This window comes from Antechinus flavipes, chromosome 3 (assembly GCF_016432865.1).
Source record: "Antechinus flavipes isolate AdamAnt ecotype Samford, QLD, Australia chromosome 3, AdamAnt_v2, whole genome shotgun sequence".
NCBI lineage: Eukaryota > Metazoa > Chordata > Mammalia > Dasyuromorphia > Dasyuridae > Antechinus > Antechinus flavipes.
This window is the reverse complement of record NC_067400.1, coordinates 577229746-577249391: the sequence shown is the minus strand read 5'-3', so window position 1 is coordinate 577249391 and position 19646 is coordinate 577229746. Positions and strand designations below refer to the sequence as shown.

The 19646-nt window shown below is 45.7% G+C and overlaps 1 protein-coding gene across 2 annotated transcripts; it reads left to right on the top strand.

The window, feature by feature from the left end:
- The first annotated feature begins 1394 nt into the window (after positions 1-1394).
- Positions 1395-17940, top strand: PIGV (phosphatidylinositol glycan anchor biosynthesis class V). 2 transcript variants are annotated; one of them, XM_051988113.1, is made up of 4 exons: positions 1395-2209; positions 12111-12215; positions 13180-14310; positions 15473-17940. In XM_051988113.1, exons 2-4 carry the CDS (start codon positions 12138-12140, stop codon positions 15752-15754), a joined length of 1491 nt encoding a protein of 496 aa, XP_051844073.1. In that variant the 5' UTR covers positions 1395-2209; positions 12111-12137; the 3' UTR covers positions 15755-17940. The 2 variants fall into 2 exon arrangements, with proteins under 2 accessions (XP_051844073.1, XP_051844072.1); XM_051988112.1 differs by lacking the exon at positions 1395-2209 and adding an exon at positions 7359-11646.
- The last annotated feature ends 1706 nt before the right edge of the window (positions 17941-19646 follow it).

Below are 19646 nucleotides of genomic sequence, written 5' to 3'. Positions count from 1 at the left end.
CCAAACTTCTGTCTTCTTGCTGTCCCAAAGACCTCCAGAGTATACCATGGGGAGCTGGGGGAGAGAGCTGATCAAGACCCCCTTTCCTTCTCCTTCTAAAATGCCCTCACACTTGAAAAAGATGAAGCCTTTGGCTAGGTCCTGGAACAAGGCCCACCACAAGCGCATGTTGTTTTTCTAGCGCAGATAACTGAAACCACAGAAGGGTTGAAGATCCCCAGAAATTCACCAACACCGAAGGATTTATTATCTATTTCCTTTAAGGCCAGGACAAGGTTGTTTCACCAGTTTCCGTTATAGGGGTGGGAAGGGACTCTTCGTTGGAGTTCAACTTTTTTTTCTTCTTTCTCTTTCCCCCATTTTTGTGGTTCAGTCATTTCAGACTCGTCCAACTGTTTGTGAACCCTTTGTGGGGTATTCCTTGCAAAAATATTGGTGTAGTATGCAGTTTCCTAGCAAATTTGTTTTTAGCTTTTCCTGACTCCAGACCAATGCTCTATCCACTGCACTACACACCTGCCTGCCTCTCTTTTCCTCCAGAAGGGGAATTTTATTTATTTTATGGCAATCTTCCCTCTGAGGGAGAAAAGTCCTATACTTACCCTTTAATGTCTCTTACAAAGTCCATGGCCTTTGCCGGCTGACTCTAATAAAGATAGTCTTAGAATCCCCCTTTTTGAGAGGGAGACAAGAAGATATTGCTGAAGCCAGATCCTATATTATCTACCTCAAGGTCAGAGCAGAAACTTTTAGGACATGAGGGAAAGGGATGAGGGAGGAAGTCTCTTAGGAGACCAATTTATCTAACCAGAGAATGAAAGGTGGAAAGAACTACTAGGTCAACTTCAGAGACTCAACCCACTATTTTACAGATAAGTAAACGGAGGCCTAGAGAAGTTAAGTGGCTTGCATGGTTAGGAACTATAAGAGGGAAGATTTAACCCAGGCCATGTGTCTCCAAAAACAGAATGTCAGATTGGGGGTATATGGGGGAAGGGATAGAGGGAAACTTTAGAACCCAGGGTGTCAGGGCTGGGAAGGCCCTTAGAACCCAGGAGGTCAGAGCTGGGAGGGCCCTTAGAACCCAGGAAGTCAGAGCTGGGAGGGCCCTTAGAACCCAGGAGGTCAGAGCTGGGAGGGCCCTTAGAACCCAGGAGGTCAGAGCTGGGAGGGCCCTTAGAACCCAGGAGGTCAGAGCTGGGAGGGCCCTAAGAACACAGGATGTCAGAGCTGGGAGGGCCCTTAGAACCCAGGAGGTCAGAGCTGGGAGGGCCCTAAGAACACAGGATGTCAGAGCTGGGAGGGCCCTTAGAACCCAGGAGGTCAGAGCTGGGAGGGCCCTTAGAACCCAAGAGAGCAGAGCTGGGAGGGCCCTTAGAACCCAGGAGGTCAGAGCTGGGAGGGCCCTGAGAACCCAGGAGGTCAGAGCTGGGAGGGCCTTATAACATCGATTGCAAGGGAAAAGGGGGTTTGAGACCATAAAATGTCAAAGCAAGAAGAGGTCTCAGAGATGACCTATTCTACCCTTCCCCTATCTACAAATGGGAGTTTCAGATGCCATAGGAACCAGAGGCAGCGCCCAGCCCCACGGTGGTTGACTCCTAGTCCCAGGCCCTGAACCTTATTCATGATATGGCCGCCATTCAGTTTTTATTATATGGGAAGCTAGGCTCCACTGAAAGGAGACCCAGGCTTGGATTCAGGAAGACAAGAGTTCAAGTCCTGCATCAGATACCTATTAGCTGTGCGACCGTGGGCACATCACTTCACCCTGTCTGCCTCAGTTTCCTCATCTGTAAAATGAACAGGAGGAAATGCCAGACCATTCCTGTACCTTTGCTAAGAAAACCTCACATGGGGTCACGAAGAGTCAGACATGACTAAAAAACGACTGTACATCAACTTTTATGGGGGTGGGGGGGCGGCATGAGAGCATCGAAACTGAGCAGGGGCGAAGGTTCCCTGGGGCTCTGGATGCGAGCGCCAGAAAGATTAGAATTCAAGGAAACACGATTTTCTTCATAAGCAGCTCCCGCCCTCTCCCATCCAGCTAGCTCAGAGTCAACATGGCCGCCGGGCGGGGCGGGGGAGGAGGTGGTTAGGGTGGGGGAAGGGGCGGGGCCCGGCCCTGAAGCCTGGGCACGAGGAGGATGAGGCTGGCGTCGACGTAACTTAGAGCGCAGGCGCGACTTCAGGAACCCGGATGGAGGTACTGTGGGTCGGAGCGGAAGTGGTGGGAGAAGGCCAAGGGTGGGCGGGGAGTTGATCTCGTATGGGAGGTGGAGGGGGGGTGGGGAGCACTTAGATAAGAAATTACCCGCCCCTGCCCCGCGAACTGAGGGCTCTGGGTAGGGGGTTCTGGGCGTAGAGGACCAAGGAGCCCCGTCTCCGGTCTTACTTTACCCTTGTTCTTTCTCCCCTACCCCAAAGCTGTTCTTACCCCTTCCCTCTGGGCGAGCGAGCGACAAAATTCCCGGACGCTCCCGCCCCCATCCCGGGGAAGAAGAGGCTACTGGATTATAAGGCCAAAAGGAACTTTAGAACTAAGAATGAGAAAGTCGGAAGGAACTTTAGATCAAGCGATGGAACTTTAAAACACGGGGTGGAAGAACCGGAAGGACTTTTACACAAGGCATGGGAGGGCCGGAAGGAACTTTAGAGCTGGGCATGGAACCTTAGAGCACGGGTGGAAGAACCGGAAGGACTATTAAATAGGGAATGGGAGGGCCGGAAGGAACCTTAGAACGGGGGCGGGGGGGGGGGGGCGGTGAAGAGGGGAGGGGAGGGAATTGGAGTTGGTAAAGCCGGAAAGAACCTTAGAACGGAGGATGGGAGAACCGGAAGGATTCTGAAATAAATTGGGCATGGAAGGGCCGGAAGGAACCTAGAATAAGGAATGGGCAGAGCCGAAAGGCCCCTCCAGACGGAGGCTGGCAGAACCGGAAGGCCCCTTAAACAGGGAATAGGCAGGCCAGAAGGCGCCTTAGAGCTAGAATGTCAGAGCTGGAGCTTGCCTCTAGTTCTATCACTATAGGCTTGCAGCTGGAAGGAATTTCCAGGGCCATGTGGTCTGCTGTCCCCATTTTATAGATGAGGAAGCCTCAAAAGAGGTGGCAAAGGCAGAGGAGCTAGGCAGGGCCGACTCCAAATCCATTGTTGTTGCCTCTATGACCCGATCAAGGAGAGGGAGGGAGGGGTAGCACCGGCAGCAAGGGGCCGCTCTTGTGAAGAAAAACAAAGGAAGAACCCTAAAAATCATGGCTACCCTATAGTGCAAAGTAGTAGATTGTAAACTGAGGCCCGGAGTCCATTTGCAGTTTTTTCTCTTCTTTGAGCGCTAGAGCAGCACTTGATACATGATCCTACGGATGTGTTGAGTGAAGGAAGATAGTTGGTTTCTCCTTTTCTTGAGGTCTTGTTAACGGGTTCCTTTGGCTTGCATAGCCCCGAGATCCCTTCCATCTCATTGAGAGTCTAGCTAGGAACAAATGTGGTTGATGCTTTTTGGAAGCAGGAAGTTGGAAATAGGAGTTTAAAGTTCTTCAAGTTCTTGCTTTGAGTTCCTAACCCTTGAGGACTTTTTCAAACTTTAGTGTTTGGGAAATGGGAAAGAAATCAGAGATAAAAGCTCCTGCTAACTATGGGACTGTGTTCTCTTGCATCTCTCCAGGCCTCAGTTTTCCTATCTGTCACAAACTGAGTTAGAGTGGCTGATGTTCTCTGAGGTATCTGCCAGGCCTCAAAGTTGTGATGTGTATGTTAGATGGTATTTGCAGCATGGGAGAAGGACTTAGAGATTAATTTGTTTCAACTACCCTACTTCCTATATGATTAAGTCTCTGGGGGCTCATTTTCCTCACCTGTAAAATGGGGGGAGGGGTTGAGCTGGATATCTTGGCCCAACTGTGATGAGGCCATATCAATCTTATAATTTATCTTTCTCTTCCTTCTTTTATCTCCCTTCCTTCTTTCCTTTTTCCCTTCCTTCTCTCCTTCTTTCCTTTCAATTCCTTCCTATCCCTCTGTCCCTCCATTCCTTTTTTTTTTTTTCCCAACTTTTACTGGGTATCTGTATGCCTCCTGTGGAACTCAAATGCTATTCACTCAGTTGGCTGGATCTACACAGAATACAGAAGGAAGAAGGGGAAAGAGAAAGGCTGAGATGGCCAAAGTGTTCCCCCACGCCTTCACAGGCTTGCTTGGGTGGGAGCAGGGAGCCAGGGAAGAGCCCCAGCTTTATTTTAAAGCACAAAAAGTGAAGGTGTGGCCTGCTCCCCACCAGCCTTTCAGCCCTTAAAGCCAGACGGGAGCAGTGCTCCCAGATTCCCAAACTGCTGTGACTCTGGGGGGGTGGGGATAGGAATGGAGGTTAGCGGGTAGGGTCACACACATTTGAACTGCCTTTGCTTGCATCCAGCCAACTTATTCTCTGTTCCTCCCTCACTGCCCTAGCTGCCTCGTGAAGATGGAACGAGCTGCAGGCGCCCCCTTGTGTCAGACAGGGAGCACTGGCTTCTTTCACTGGATTGAACCAAAGCACTACTTCCAGTTTTATACCGTCTTACTTAAAGTGCTTGGGGCGGGGAAGGTGAGGGGTGAGAGGTGGTAAAGGACGAGTCGGCTGGGTTGCTCAGTGGGTAGAGTTGGGTCTGTGGTCAGGAAGCTCTGAGCTGAAATCAGGTCTCAGATGCGTACTAGTTGTGTGACCTTGAATAAGTCACTTAACTTATGTTTGTTTGAATCTGTGGAAAGAAATAGCAAATAATTGTAGTACCTTTGCTTAGAAAACCCCAGTCAAAGAGTCAGACTGGATCTCACAGCAACGTGCCCGCTGTAGTCACCTGGCTTCCAGGCTGGTCCTTGCTTCATTCTTTTACCTCTGCTGCCCTTCTGCTGAGTATAAGCAATGTTTCTAGAGTATTACAGTAGTGTGCTTGTAAATTTTTAACAACTGGACTCTTGGGGAAGAAAAAAAATATCTGGACACATTTTTAAATAATCTATATTAACACTTTCTTAAGTCTAAACAATAAAACAATACATCAGTGGGGTCCTATTGTACTATTGAAAAGTTAACCATCAGGAGTTGGTGGTTCAAGTTATCTCCAGCACACTCTTTACAGCTCTGTCAGATTATGTATCTTTGAGAAGTCTGAATGCTGGATAAGCATAATACAGCCTCATGATTTCTTCAAATTGTTAGGATATTGATAAGATTCTTTTTTTACTTCATCCCCACACTGCTGATCACTTTAGACTTTTAATGTTTCCTGTTCCAATTATCCAAGCTGGATCCACAGAACTTACTAGTGTGCTTTTTAAAGGTCATTTTTTACCCTGAGACATTTCAGCTTATTTTGGTGACCAGTGCATGAAACAAAGTCTTTTTTTGTTTTGTTTTTTTGTTCCTAGGAGTCTGCATGACTTTTCCACTTAAGTTTGTATTGGTAACTTTAACTAGGATGGCTTTGTGGTGGAGATCTTCCCTCCCCCATCTTAATTTTCCAAACCATACAGCAGATGGCTAAGAGTTTTTGTGTCACCACCGATTTTGTGGTCCTCCAGCACCTGCCTGTTTCTTATTCCTTTGATTTCCTTGTCACTTAGAACCTTGATTAGCTTACTTTTAAGAATTCTGAGGGGAAAAGTGCACAACACCTAATAGTAACTTACATTGAAATAGATTTTTATAATTATAAAGCACTTAAAAACTTATTATTACATCTTTAGAGGAGGTAATACTTACATTATGGTCTCCATTTTATAGAACAGTAAACAGATTCAGAAAAATGAAATGATGTGTTTAAAGATGTACAGCTATTGATGATAGAGAAGAAAGTCTCTTTACTTCAAGCCTGGCATTCTCTTCCCATCCTATACTTTATTTCAGGTTCCAATTCTTCTTTTTGCTTGCTAATTTTGTGAACCTTATCTATATATATCACTTCTGCCTCTGAGTCTTAGTTTTCCATTCAGAATGTTAGAGGGTTGGGATACATCAGAGGTTTTTAATCTAAGTTTGGTCCATGAATTTAAAAGCATTTTTAAAAATAACTATTTCCGCGTAATTGGATTCTTTGATAATTGTTGGTCAGTCATGCTGTTCCTTGTGATCCTATGGACCATATGTCAGTGCTATACATAAGATTTTCTTGACAAAAATACTGAATGATTTGCCACCTCCTTCTCTAGTGGATTAAGGTAAATAAATTAGGTGACTTGCCAAGTAAGTAAGTATCTGAAAGCCACATTTGAATTCAGGTGTTCTGCAGGCCTGGGACTCTTATCTATCTACCAGCCCTTCTCTTTGGTGTTACTATGTGCCTTATTTTATGCATTAAGAGATACCCAGAGAAGGGACGTTGACATCTCCAAAGGTTAAGAACTCCTGGACTAGATGATCTATAAGGATTGACTTTGATTCCGTGAAAGGGAAAACCTTGAAATGGTGGAGACCTGTGAAAGGGGACAGTGAACCTGGTTGAGGAATTTCCCGGCAGAGCAAGTCTCCGGGTGAGTTTCAGAGGCACTATAGCTTTTTAGCATTTGGCATCTTTAACACAACAAGAATCGCAGTAAGTTGTTCTCCCTCCCTCTCTCCAACTCATAATCTAAAAACAGATGTAGAAACATATGTAGGCATGGAGACACATTTATAGCATATTGCCAAGCCATTTATTTTGTTCTTTTGCTAGGAAGGATTTGGGGAATTTGGGAATTTGGGTGTTGTGAGAAGCAGGGATGGGCAGAGTGCCTGGGCTGGCAGTGCTGATGAGCTTCCCCAGAGTCATAACAATGACACCTCCTTGCAGGTGGAAAGCACTTGGTACTTTACAAAGTGCTTTCTTGTCTATTCTCTAAACTGAAAGTCATGAAAGCCCCAGAACTGAAGGAGGGCAGGCATTATTAGCAATGTTCAAGATGGGAAAACTGAGGCACAATCATTAAGTGACTTTCCAAAGGTGCCACAACAATTAAATGGTGGAACTAGAATTCATCCTTAGCTCTTCTGTCTGCAAGTTAGGGGGATAGAATGCCAAATTTTGTGTCAGGAAGATTGAAGTTCAAATTCTACTTACCTGTGTAATTTTGGGCAAGTCATTTAACCTATTGGTCTCAGTTTTTTCATCTGTAAAATGGGGATAATTATAGCTGTTTCCTTAGAGAGATGTTTTGAGGATCAAATGAGATTTTAATGCATTTTGCAAGTCCTAAAGCCCTATAAAAGTGCTAGTTATTATGATATTAATAAATATTATTAGAAATCCAGGGCTTTTTGCTTTAAAAACACCTTTTTATTACAAATTTAATTTTTATAATATCATGTTATAATCTTAAATCCTCATCAAATACAAATACATTTTGCAAAGTAGATTTTTGCTTCATTTTGTTTCTCTAGAATAATGCATAATATTAATTAGCATAAAATGTGGAATTAAACCCTAAATAACACCATTAAATATGAGATGTCTCCATTTGGATTAAAATAATAATTACATAAACTTTATATCAATTGGCAAACACTTAATAAAGTAACTCCTATATGCCAGGCACTTTGCTAGACTCTTAAGGAATACAGAGACAAAAATAAAACAATTCTCACACTTAGGAGTTTAGATTCTATTTTGGTAAAAATACAAATATTTATAAAATGTTCAAACTAAAGAAGGAGAGGCCTTGGTTCCTGGGAGAATGGAAGAGACAAGAGAGGGAATGTCACATATGAGAAATGGCAGCCTGGAGATCAGTTTTGCTGGACTGGAGAGTCCCTGAAAGATGGTGACGTAAAAAGTGTCAGAAAAGTTGGGCTTGAGGTGATTGTAAAGAGGTTTCAATACCAAACAGGAGTTTGTGTTTTGTACTAGAGGCAATAGAAAGTTGCTAGGACTTCTGGGGCAGGGCAATGATGTGGAATATTTTGGCACCTGTGGGAAAGTTGGCTTAGAAGTAGCAGAGAGAAAAGTTAGAAGGATTTGCTTTTTTTTGGTTAATAATTACATTCATTTATCTCTAGTGGGAGAGAATGAGGAAGAAGGCCAGAGTATAGGGGGCCAAATCTGGAAATGACTTTTGAGAATTCTGTGTCCAAGTCTTTTATGATAACCCCCTTATTTTCTCTGATCTTTTTTCCTGTGCTGTACTTAAGAAAGTTTTCATTCTTTTGAAAGGTATGCTCAAAGACTAGGTTATGCTGACCCTGCTATTCTTGTTCTGCATCATTTCATGTCTTCCATATTTTGGTGGTGGTGGTATCATTTTACTAATTGCTATCCTTCAGTTTATTAAGTTCTTTATTCTCAAATTTGGAAATGTTGGTAGGCTCTAGATTTTTGCTATATTACAAATCCATTATGAATATTTTACTAACAAAGAATATAATCCCAGAAGTGGGATTGTTGTGTTAAGCAATATGATCAGTTTTGTGACTTTTATTGGAGATTGCTATATTTGTTGTTATCTAGTCATTTTTCAATTGTATCCAACTCTTTGTGATCTAAGTTTTCTTGGCAGAGATACTGGAGTCCTTTGCCATTTCCTTCTCCAGGTCATGATGAAGAAACTGAGGCAAACAGGGTCAAGTGACTTGTCCAGGATCTCACAGCTAGGAAGTGCTTCAGACCAAATTTGAACTTGAGAAGATTCATCTTCCTGACTGTAATTGCCATATTATTGCTCTCCAGAAAACTTATACTAGTTTCTTGTTCTGCCAATAATATGAATACCTTTTTTTTCATTGCCCTACCACTACTGAATTTCACAGACACAGAAGCCATCTAGTTCAACTAGTACTTTTATAAGTTTTTCTTCAATGTAACTTACAAGTGGTGATCCAAATTTTTTTTTATTATTTTAGACTATTTTTGCCATGGCCATTTGTACAACTACCTCCTAAGTTTTTCACTAGATTGCCCAGTCCATAGGATGAAGAGTCTGAGCAAGAGCAGATCCCCCTCCCCTTCTATCCTCACACTCAAAGTCTCTTCTCTAAATTCCCAGATCCCAAAGAGTTAACCATGAAATACTACTAAATCAATTAACAAGTACTTATTAAGCCCCTGTTGTATTAGATGTTGGGCTACAAAGACAAAATGAAACCAGTTTAGTTCTCTAAGAGCTTGCCAGAAGCTTATGGGAAGTCACAAGGATCAGCTGTCTCTTGTGGCAATTCCTAGGGTCAGAGTAGAATTGAGAGTGATCCTGGGAATTGAGCCCACTGAGTGCTTTCCCAACACTGACTCTCACTTGCCAGGTAGCCCTTGGCTCATGTGCATGTCCTGCTTTTTCCATTTAGATTGTATCTGGTCAGTTTCTAATTATCCCCACAGTTGAGGGATAGGTCCTCTGTTTTTCTTTTCAGGGATGTAGGATTTTGTTGTCAGAGTGGGTCCTTTCTCTGAGCCAGTCTTAGCTTTTCTGTTCATTAGCTGATAGTCTCCTGGAGAGGCCATGGTCAAACTTGCTGGTCGTGTGATCCTGCTACTAAAGGAAGCCAGTCTGTGGACAGCAGATACTCAGTTGTTACATAGTGCACACGTGGAGCCTTTATGGCGTCACACAGGCTGAGAGAGGCAGGCTGCTACAGGGACTCTGAAGCTAAATTCTGCCCTTTGGTTCTTAGGGAAATGTCTCTGGACTTCATTTGTGAAATGAAGGGGCCTGACCTGAGGGCCAATGGGCACCCCTTCCAGCTTTAACTCTGGTGCCGTGGAGGTTGGAAGTGAAAGAGACTTCTGTAGCCACTGAGTCAGCTAACTCATCCCAGCAGAAGCATCCCCACTCTAACATACCTGATGAGTGATGGTCTTTGCTGAAGACAGACCTTGAGGCGGAGGGGTGCGGGGAAGGCACTACTTTCTGAGGCAGCCCATTCTACTTTAGGACGGTCGTAGTGTAAGAAGTCTTTCCTTACACTGACAAGCCTACACTCAGCCCTGCAAAACTTAAAGCTTGATAATGCTTGCCTATTGGCCCTGGCCTAGCCTTAAGGCACCCAGAGCAGCCAAAGTAGGGCTTTAGTGGAGAACTTGGCCTCCCATAATTAGGTCTATTCCCACCAACATAGAATGAGAGGAGGCCAAGTAGAGGGTGATATAATAATAAGAGCACTGAGCTGGAGACCTTGGTTTGAGTTCCAGTTCTATCACTACTTCCTGGTTTTGGACAGATCATTTTGGCTTGATGTTAGGGGGAGGAGGAGGAACAATTTCCTAACAGTTAAGGCCAGCATAAAGCGAAATGGGTTGCCTTGGAATGGAATTGATTCTCCCTTATCGGAGGCTAGATGGACTCTTGTCAAATATGTTGTAAAAGGGACTGAATGGTCCCCATAGACCCTTTCAGAGTCCCTGGCTTTCTGTGATTCTGTCCCTTTGGGCCTATGCTTCTTCCTTTTTTTTAACTGAGGTCCTGGACCTTTCTTTTGCATCTATCTCATTCTTGTGTTATAATTGTGTATCTTCTTTCTTTGGGAGAGAAAGTGATGTTGTGGAAAAATAACATTGGATTGGATCAGAAGACTGAATTTTGAATTACAGCGCTGCACTTTCTAGCTTTCTGACTGAGTAGTCACTTCCTGCTTTGGGAAATGAGGGATTAAACCAGATGAACCCTCAAGCCCTTCCAGCACTGCTAAACCTTTATCTGCCTTAATTTCCTCATCTGTGAAATGGAGCTAAACGAATAAGTCCCTTGTAAATATTAAAGTGCTCTATAAATGTGAGATTCTGTCATTGTCTCTGACTTATCAGTTCCTTCACACATTGGTCCTAATCTCTAGTAGGGACTTCACAAATTTATGGTGAATTGAAAATCCCTTCCATCTCTCAAAGTCTATGATGGTGATGTAGTTCCAGCCCATCTGGGGATAGTTAAAAGATTGATGATGGTAGATCAGGTCTGTATCCTATGTGCTCTAGGATCTCCAGACTCTTCAGGATGGCAGGAAACCCCAGCTTCCTGGCTAACCACTATTCTGAGTGGGGTGGGGGGAGCACTCTCCTTGTAGCACCCAGCCTCTTGTTCCAAGTGCTCCTTTCTGTATGGCCTGTGTGAGGCTTGGAATAAGTTTTCCTCTGTTTTGGGAGTTGGGGGATTGGATTTTGACCATCACTATCATCTCATTCTCAACTTTTTCAGTGAGTTCTGGGATAAGTTACTCCCTTCTCTTATTATTTTATATTTAATGTTCCACACATTCTTGCACAGTTATTTAAAAGAATTGCTTTTGAATCAGAGAATTAGGATGGAAGCCCATTCTCTGTGGGCTTTTAGTAAGGTATCCTCTGTTCAGCTCCAAAAATAGACGGTTTAACAAGGATAACATGCCTCATCCTGTTCTCTTTCCTTGGCTAGATCTCTACATTTTGAAAGCTTTTTGTTTGTTCAGTTTAGAGATTGAACATTTGGGGTGGTTACTTACAGTTGTTTAAAATGTTATTCTTAAGTTTCAACTGTGCCAAATAAATGCTTATTGATTGACTAGCCAATTGTGGGTAATAGTTCAGTGGTGACAATGTTCTAGTCTCCATTTAGATCATTGGGTAAGTTGTCTAGCATCTTTTGAAGTCTGTATTTGCAGTATAGACATCTGTCTTCTGGCTGTCCACAACAGCTCCCCAGCTTCTGCTAATTCATTCTAGCTACCAGGTAATATCTTGGTGATGATGATTTATATATGTTAAAAATTTCATCCCCCCCTTTTTAAAATAGAAAATACTTTACCCACAGTCACCATTGTACTGTGGAAAGAAGATCATTTCTGGAGTCCATGGATCTGGGTTCAAAATCCCATATCAGGTGTATGACTTAATCTAATCTCTCTGAGCCTCAGTTGCTTTATCTATAAAATGAAGAGGCTTGGCTAGATGACCTCTGATGTTCCTCCCAGCACCGGTTCTGTGAACCTCTGGAACCCTAGGGAGTGAAAATTTTATCTTCATTTTACAGCTGAGAAAATTAAGGTTCATACACATCAAATGACTTAGAGTTACATTATAGTACAGAGGAAGGCAGAGGCTGGCCTGTGAGTCTGCATTTCTCATTCTGAATTCTTGGATAGCTCTGGCTCCCATGCACATGTCTCATGGCTGTCATATTCCGTGTGATTTCAGATGCTCTGAATGTCCTGCTGAGAAAGGATGCAGTCTGGGGACCCGTCCTGGAGAGAGGTGCTGAGATTTGCAGTGGTCTGCCGCTCCTTAACGTTGGTCCTCCAGGTCAGTGTCTGCTCTGGCCCTCTACATCTGGGCCTTCACCAAATGGGCTTCATGCAGGTGCTGGAGCTAACAGAGGCCTGTCCTGGCCCAGGCCATTTCTGGGGTAATGACTCACATTCACTGTAAGAGACACGGGGCAGGTCTTATCATCCCCACTTTATTGATGAGGAAACAAATAAAGTGGCTTCTCTGACATCCCACAGCCGGTGAGGAGCCAAGCCAGGACTGGATCCTTAGTCTCTGCTGACCCCAATTCGTGGCTTGTCCCACACACTCTGGTCAAGTGAGGCTTTCTTTCTTGGGTCACAGAACTAGTAAGTTGTTGGTTGGTTGTTGTCCTTCATCCTCAAAGAGCACCAAAATGATATCACTCTGTTAGAGTCGAGTTACCGTGTGTCTGGCTGTGGCTGACCAGAGCAGTACAAGCTCAGAGTGCTCTGCCTCAGGTCAGACACAAGTAGTCCATGTGAACATTTTACAGATCTCGTGTTTCTTTTGGGCTAATTCAGTCCTGCTTTGCTCATAGAGCACAGCACCTTTGGAACATCTAGACAGCTCAGATGGTTAGAACGCTGAAAAATCAAAGTAGAAATTCTGCCTCAGACACTGGTTTAGCTGTGTAACTGAGCAAGTCACTTATCTCCCTTTGCCTTGGTTTTCTCATCTGTAAAACGGGGATAAAAAAAAGTACCTCTCTCCCAGGGTGATTGGGAGAACAAAAAGATAATGTATGTGAAGGGCCTGGGATAAACGCTAGCTTTATTATTATATATTTTCATATGGGGTAGCTCTCTAGGAAAAGAGCACAGTGGGTGAATCAAAAACAAAAGATATCACTATGGATTTATTAAGAAGAAAAAAAACTGCCTTAGGGGCTGGCATGCCTAAGTGGTAGAGGCCAGCTGTGGAGCCCCTGGGCCTCGGTGGAGGCTCCTCACCAGGTCCCTTTGGCCTCCCTCTGCAGGCCCTGTTCAATGCTGTCATCCCGGATCATGCTGCAGATGCCTTCTCCCCACCCTGCCTGGAGCCTGCCGGCCTTGGGGACCGGCTTGTGGAATGGCTGCTGGGGGGCTTGTCGCGCTGGGACTCGGAGCACTTCCTCTTCATCGCAGAGCATGGCTACGTCTACGAACACAACTTCGCTTTCTTCCCAGGCTTCCCCCTGGCCCTGCGTGCCGGGGCCGAGCTGCTGCTGTGGCCCCTGCAGGGGCTGCTCACCCTCCGCAGTCGCCTCTTGTTGGCAGCGGCCCTGCTCAACGGCCTGTTCTCGGTGCTGGCTGCCTTAGCCCTCTATGAGCTGGGCTGCCTGGTGCTGCGTGCCCGCCGCCTGGCCCTCCTCTCGGCTCTGCTCTTCTGCCTCAGCCCCGCCAATGTCTTCCTGGCGGCAAGCTACTCCGAGAGCCTCTTTGCCCTGCTGGTCTTCAGCGCCATGGGCCAGCTGGAGAGGGGCCGCGACGGCCGGAGCGCCCTCCTCTTTGCCCTGGCCACTGGTGTGCGTTCCAACGGGATCGTCAACGCTGGCTTCCTTGCCCACGCCCAGTGCCGGCGCTTCTTGTCTTCTCTGTCTGCGGGGGACCTTCCCAGGGCCCTGTGGAGAGCCCTGAGGCTGGCGGCCTTTCTGCTGCTGACAGCTCTGGGCCTTGGGCTTCCCTTCGCTCTGTTCCAGCTCTATGCCTACAGCCAGTTCTGCCTGCCCCACGCAGCCCGCCTCCTCCCCGAGCCCCTCGTACAGCTGGCCAAGGACAAAGGCTACCGGGTCCCAGCCGGCGACCAGCCCAGCTGGTGCGCCTGGCGCTTGCCCTTGGTATACAGCTACGTCCAGGATGTCTACTGGAATGTAGGCTTCCTGAGGTACTTTGAGCTCCAGCAAGTGCCCAATTTCCTCCTGGCGGGGCCAGTGGCAATGCTCGGGGCCTGGGCGGCCTGGACCTACGTGACCGCCAACCTCCAACACTGCTTCACACTTGGACTTCTGAGCAAGGCGGGCAGGGGCGACGAGAAGCCCCGCTCTGGGTTCCACAGCCCCCAGGTGTTTGTGTACCTGGCTCACTCCACGGCCCTGCTGTTGTTCGGAGCCCTGTGTATGCATGTGCAGGTAAGGGGCTGGGCTGGGTGTGCATGTGTGTGTGTCCGTGTGTTGTATGCACGCGCAGTCACTGCACACAGAATCTCATTTGAACCTTACTACAGCCCTGTAAGGTAAGTGGGTACTACAGGTATTATTACCCCCATTTTAGAGATGAGAAAATTGAGTCTAGGAGAAGGAACTTAGAGATGGACCTCAGAAGCCATCCAGTCCAGCCCTTGCTTTACAAACCGAATCTGAGAGGTCATGACTTACCCATTTCCTAGTAAATGTTCAAAGTGGGATCCAGCCCCCTGCATTTCTCCTGAGGCCCCACTTGGGTCCCAGAGCAGTGGAGGGAGCAGTCTTGGGAAAGTCCCACTGGCCTCCAGTTGACCCCTCCTCAGCCTTGGTCTGAGCAAGGCTCACAATGAGTGTTTGTAAAGGTCTTTGAGATCTGCGCCTAAAAGGCTGGGGAAGTACAGAGTAGCATTTTGTGTTTGCTGGTGGATTAATCAGGAGAGTGAATGCCAGAGAAGGAAGGAGGGAAGCAGGCCAAATTGAGACTTGGCTTCCCACCCCCCAAGAGGGAAAAGGATGAACTACAGGCATTCCTCTTACTCCTTCCCCAACCCCTCCCCCTTCTCCCCTTTCCCCTCCATTTTCCCCATTTCCTCCCCTTCTCCCGGCACTCCTCCCTCCTCCTCTCCTATCTTCTCCATCTCCTCCCATTCATTCTTCCTCTTTCTCCTCCTCCTTCAGCTCTTCTTTCTCCTCCCTTTTCCTCTACCTCCCTCTCTCCCCTCTCCTCTTTCTTCTTCCTCCTCCTTCTCTCCCTCCCTTATCTTCTTTCCCCCTTCCTCTTCCTATCTCCCCTCTTCTCTCCCCCTACCACCTTCTAGAGTATCTTGCATGTTTTGGACCTTAGCTGAAATTGGGCCCCGTAGGATTTTTAGTATTGATTGACCATTATTGTGGTGATACACTGAGGTTGCCTGGCTGATATCATACATCTTTATAAAGTAGACCCCAAGCTCTATAGTTTCTCTTCCAGAGTAATACATTTGTAATATGTGATACAGGGCTGCAGCAGCCTAGAGAGGCAATGGGGTACGTTAGGCGGAAACAGAGCCGGTTGGAGATGGTTACAACTTACATAAATGTGGTTCCCCCTCTTTCCTGTGGTTTTCAGGTTCTCACCAGATTCTTGGGCTCCTCCACTCCCATTGTCTACTGGTTTCCAGCTCACTTGCTCCAGGACTGGGAGCCCCTGTTGTGGACTCAAGATGCTATGCCTGGGAAGGTCTCTGCCATGCACTCCCTATTGGGACAAAGAGCCCCAGAGAATCCTATTTGGGGACTTGTGTGCAAATGGAGAGCTTGCTCTCCAGTCACACGGGCCATTCTGGCTTATTTCCTCTCTTACTGGCTCCTGGGACTGCTCCTGCACTGTAATTTCCTGCCTTGGACGTGACCCTCAATCCCAGAGGACAGCCAGGCTAGGCTACAGACATTCCCAAGGGGCTTGGAATGAGCAGGCTGAATCCTGGGCCCATTTGAAATAGAAGTCTTCATCCGCAATGTTTTCAAACAAGTTGGTTGAGATTTCCAAGGAAATGTTGGTCTTTGGATACAAATGGCAGGCATTTAGGCCAAGGCTTTCTTACAGGTTTGAGGTGAACCTTCTCTGTGGTGCTCAACCCAGCCTTTAAACCCAGCTCATTAAATCTCTCCCCTGCCCCAGGACTAGGTACTTCAAGACCTCCCCGGACTTGATTACCAGCGTCCCTTCTTAGCCATTCAAGACTAACTAACACCCACCTCCATCTTTGTAGCATCTGTCTTTTCCCAGCCACCTCTGTTCTGGGGTAGAAGATCACACTGTTCTCCCTGGGAGACTTTCCTGGTAGAGGGTCCCCCTGGCTAAAGAACTCTAGAAATTCATCCCTGGGAGTATCAGGGAGAGCACTGGCCAGGCAATTCTTTGATAACCTTCATCTACTGAAGCTGGAAATCCAGCTGGAAATCCCCTGTGATGTTCCAAGAAGAGAGCCAGATCAAAAATGGAGTCTTCATTTCCCCTATGGTACCCAGAAGGCTGGTTTGGAATCATCTTGCTGCTTTATCACTTAATCACTGCTCCTTGCCAAGACTCGGTTTCCTTTTGTGTAAGTTAAGGGACTTGAAGTAAATACTATCTAAAACCTCTTCCAGCTTTAAATCTGATTATTTCATGACTAAGAGGTCCCCTTGCTGCTTTAGTAGGGCCTGGACGCTGTGTGGACATTTAGAAGGAGCTCAGGAACATCTGTCTGAGGAGGAAAAGGAGAGAATCTAGGAATGGGCAGAAGTAGACAGACCACATATCAAGAGAAATGTTTGATGAACTATTTCAGGAAATGTGCAGATTCTTACATGGAGAGGGGAGAAAGTATATGCCATAGGGCATAGCAGCCTCTAATACCACAATCTAAAAAGGCTAGACAGACTATATGGAAAATTATATGTCCCAGCAGCTGAAGCCTAGTGAAGCCCAGGAGGAAATTGAGAGCATCCATCAAGCGAGGAAACTCAGAGGGACCTCAGGGAGAGGAGACTGAAGGAAAATGGTAACAGAGCTGGAGGAAACAGGTGAGAAGCCAGATGTATAGCCACGACAGATGATTCCCACATCACACATCTGCTGGTCATCAGGCCCTGCAGGTCCCATAAGGAGCTTGCACTGTCCAAAACAGCTCATCATCTCTTGGAGTCTTCCCCTTCTCTGAGCACCTTTGTTTCTGCTCAGGGCTTCACCATCTGCCTAGTCACCCAGAATGTCAGCCATGGAGCCATCATCCGTCTCCCCCTGCACTGTCTCATCCCATCAGTTGCCAAGTTTTATCTGTGATGCTTTCACAGTGTCTTCCTGTGTGCTGCATCTGCCCTCGTTCAGATCAAGTCTCACCCCATCTCCTTTGGACTACTCCTGTGGCTTCCACAGGTGTGTCTCTGCTTCCCAAGAATCCCTCTCCATCCTGTCCCCCATAAGGCTTTTAGATGCCCACTCCTTTGCCCAAAGAGCTTCCAAGACTGTTGTGTTGAACAGCAAACATGCTTCTCTGGTACCCAAAGGATGCCACAGTCTGGCTGTAGCTTTTTCTGTCTGGACTAATTTCATATCCCTCCCAGTGACACCCTCGACTTTCCAGGTAGACCCTACTGGCCCTGCCTGGCACCTCTGTACAGATCATCTCCTATACTTAAATGCTGGCATCCCTAGTATGTTCAAGACCTAGTCCAGCATCACTTTCTACTCGGTGCCTTCTCCCCAGTTTTAGGACTTCCTTTGCCCCAAGGAAGGTGATGTCTTTGTAGACCTTTTTTCCCTCCTCTACCAATCAATAGACTTCAGAATCTCCTGAGGACAGGGACCATTTTTTTTTTTTTTGTCTTTGTATCCCTGCCTTCTAGCACAATAATGCTTGTTGAAGCTTAGTCCCAGAAGAGAGTTGGCGAAATATACCTTCTCCCTTTCTTCATAAAGAGATATAGAAAACTGAACATAAATGTCCACTTTAATTTATTGAGCCTTTTTTTTTGATTTGTTCTTTTTTTATTCTTTGCTACTGCTTGCTGGGTAGGGGAGATCACCAATAAAAGTTTTGAAATAAAGATAAATTGTTTGGCATTTTAAGTCATCAGTTTTCTATGTTAGACAAGGCATCATAGCCTAATGGAAAAAGCACCACACTAGCAGCAGGAGGCAGGAAACCTGGAATTCAACCCTTACTTGCACTGCTTTCCAGGTGTCTTGACTATGGATAAATCATTCTATCTCCCAGGCTCTAACTGCGTTATCCCTAAAACAACTAGTTTTAACTGGGGGTAGGGTGGGTAGAATGTTGGACTGAAGAGTAAGAAAGACCTGAGTTCAGATTTTGCCTTAGGATTACTAGCTGTGTGACCCTAGGCAATTTAGTTGTCCTGAGGATCAAATGAGGTAAATAAAATGCATAAAGTGCTTTGTAAATCTTATAGAATTATATAATATTAATTATTATTATTAATTAGTTATCATGGAGGGCAGAAAAAAATGACTTGTATCACTTTTCCAAAACCCTGTAAAATTGGTTGTTTTTATCTGTTTTTCAGTCCTGTTTGACTCTTTGTGATACTTTTTGGGGTTTTCTTGAAAAAGATTCCAGAATTGGTTTGCCCAGTTCCATCTCCAGCTTATTTTACAGATAAGAGACGGGGTTAAGTGCTTGGCCCAAGGTCACTCAGCTAATAAGTGTCTAACGCCAGATTTGAACTCAGGAAGATGAGCCTACCTGACTCCAGGCCCGGTGCTCTGTGCATTGCACCACTTAGCTAGGGTAGCTAGGGGGAAGTCTCATTATCCATATTTTGCAAATGAGGAAAGATATTAAGTGCCTTAGTGATGATCCCAGAACTGAGAAAGCACCTGAAGGAGGACTTGAATCTGAGTCTTCAAATATCAAATCCAATGTTCTACCCATTATGCCCGGCTGCTGCCTCTCATCCATCTCCTAAAGTGCCTAGGCTGGAATTTCAATTCTGCCTCTGACACAATCTATGTGGCCGTTGGACAGATCACTTAAATCTTTGAGTCACTTAAAATCTTTCTGAGCCTCACTTAGTTCATCTGAAAAGTGAAAGGATTGGTCTGAACAATCTTTGTTGTGCTACACCCTCCTTACCTGCCTTGAACTGTGAAATTATCACCATCTTTAGGACGAGGTTCTTAACCCGGCTTGGGTGGGGGGGGGGGTCTCTAGATAGATTTCAGACTGGGTCTATACATTTGGATAGGAAAACAAGTTCCAGTAGTTCTTTTTTGGAATTCTGTGTTTTATTTTATGCATTTAATAACATTATTCTGATAAGGAGCCCCTAGGTTTTGCCCAGCTGCAGAAGGGATCCATGATCTGATTAAGATAAAGAAACCCAATTTAAGGGAAGGGACCTATGGCTTTGGGAGGGAAATTCCATGCCCCACACCTTTGACCTTGTAAGAGCCTTCCCTTCCTTCACCCAGGTTTAATATAGTTTTTGTTTTCCTTTAAACAAATTTTTTAAAAATGTCAAAAGCCTGGAATTGGCAAAAATCCTATCTCTAGTCCATTAGTTGTAGCACCTGTGTGTAGGGGAACATTGAAGGGGAGAAGGCAAAACAGAATGTTGGCTGGTCGAAGTTGAATTAAATAGCTGTCCCTTTTGCCACCAGCCCTTTCCCCCAAAGCAGTGAGAGGCAGTGGTGGACTGCCAGACCCCAGTGCCAGGAAGATGAGGCTGTGATGCCCTTCCCCCTTCCCAGATCCTTCCCAGCTGTGACTCTTTTCTCTCATAGTTTCTTCATCTGT

What these genes read in the sequence shown, in the direction of transcription:
- PIGV (XM_051988113.1), top strand. Translation starts at nt 12,138, where the DNA reads ATGCAGTCTGGGGACCCGTCCTGGAGAGAGGTGCTGAGATTTGCAGTG. An exon ending in CCTTAACGTTGGTCCTCCAG is followed by an intron (nt 12,216 to 13,179) that starts GTCAGTGTCTGC and finishes CTCCCTCTGCAG; the next exon opens with GCCCTGTTCAATGCTGTCAT. An exon ending in CCCTGTGTATGCATGTGCAG is followed by an intron (nt 14,311 to 15,472) that starts GTAAGGGGCTGG and finishes TGTGGTTTTCAG; the next exon opens with GTTCTCACCAGATTCTTGGG.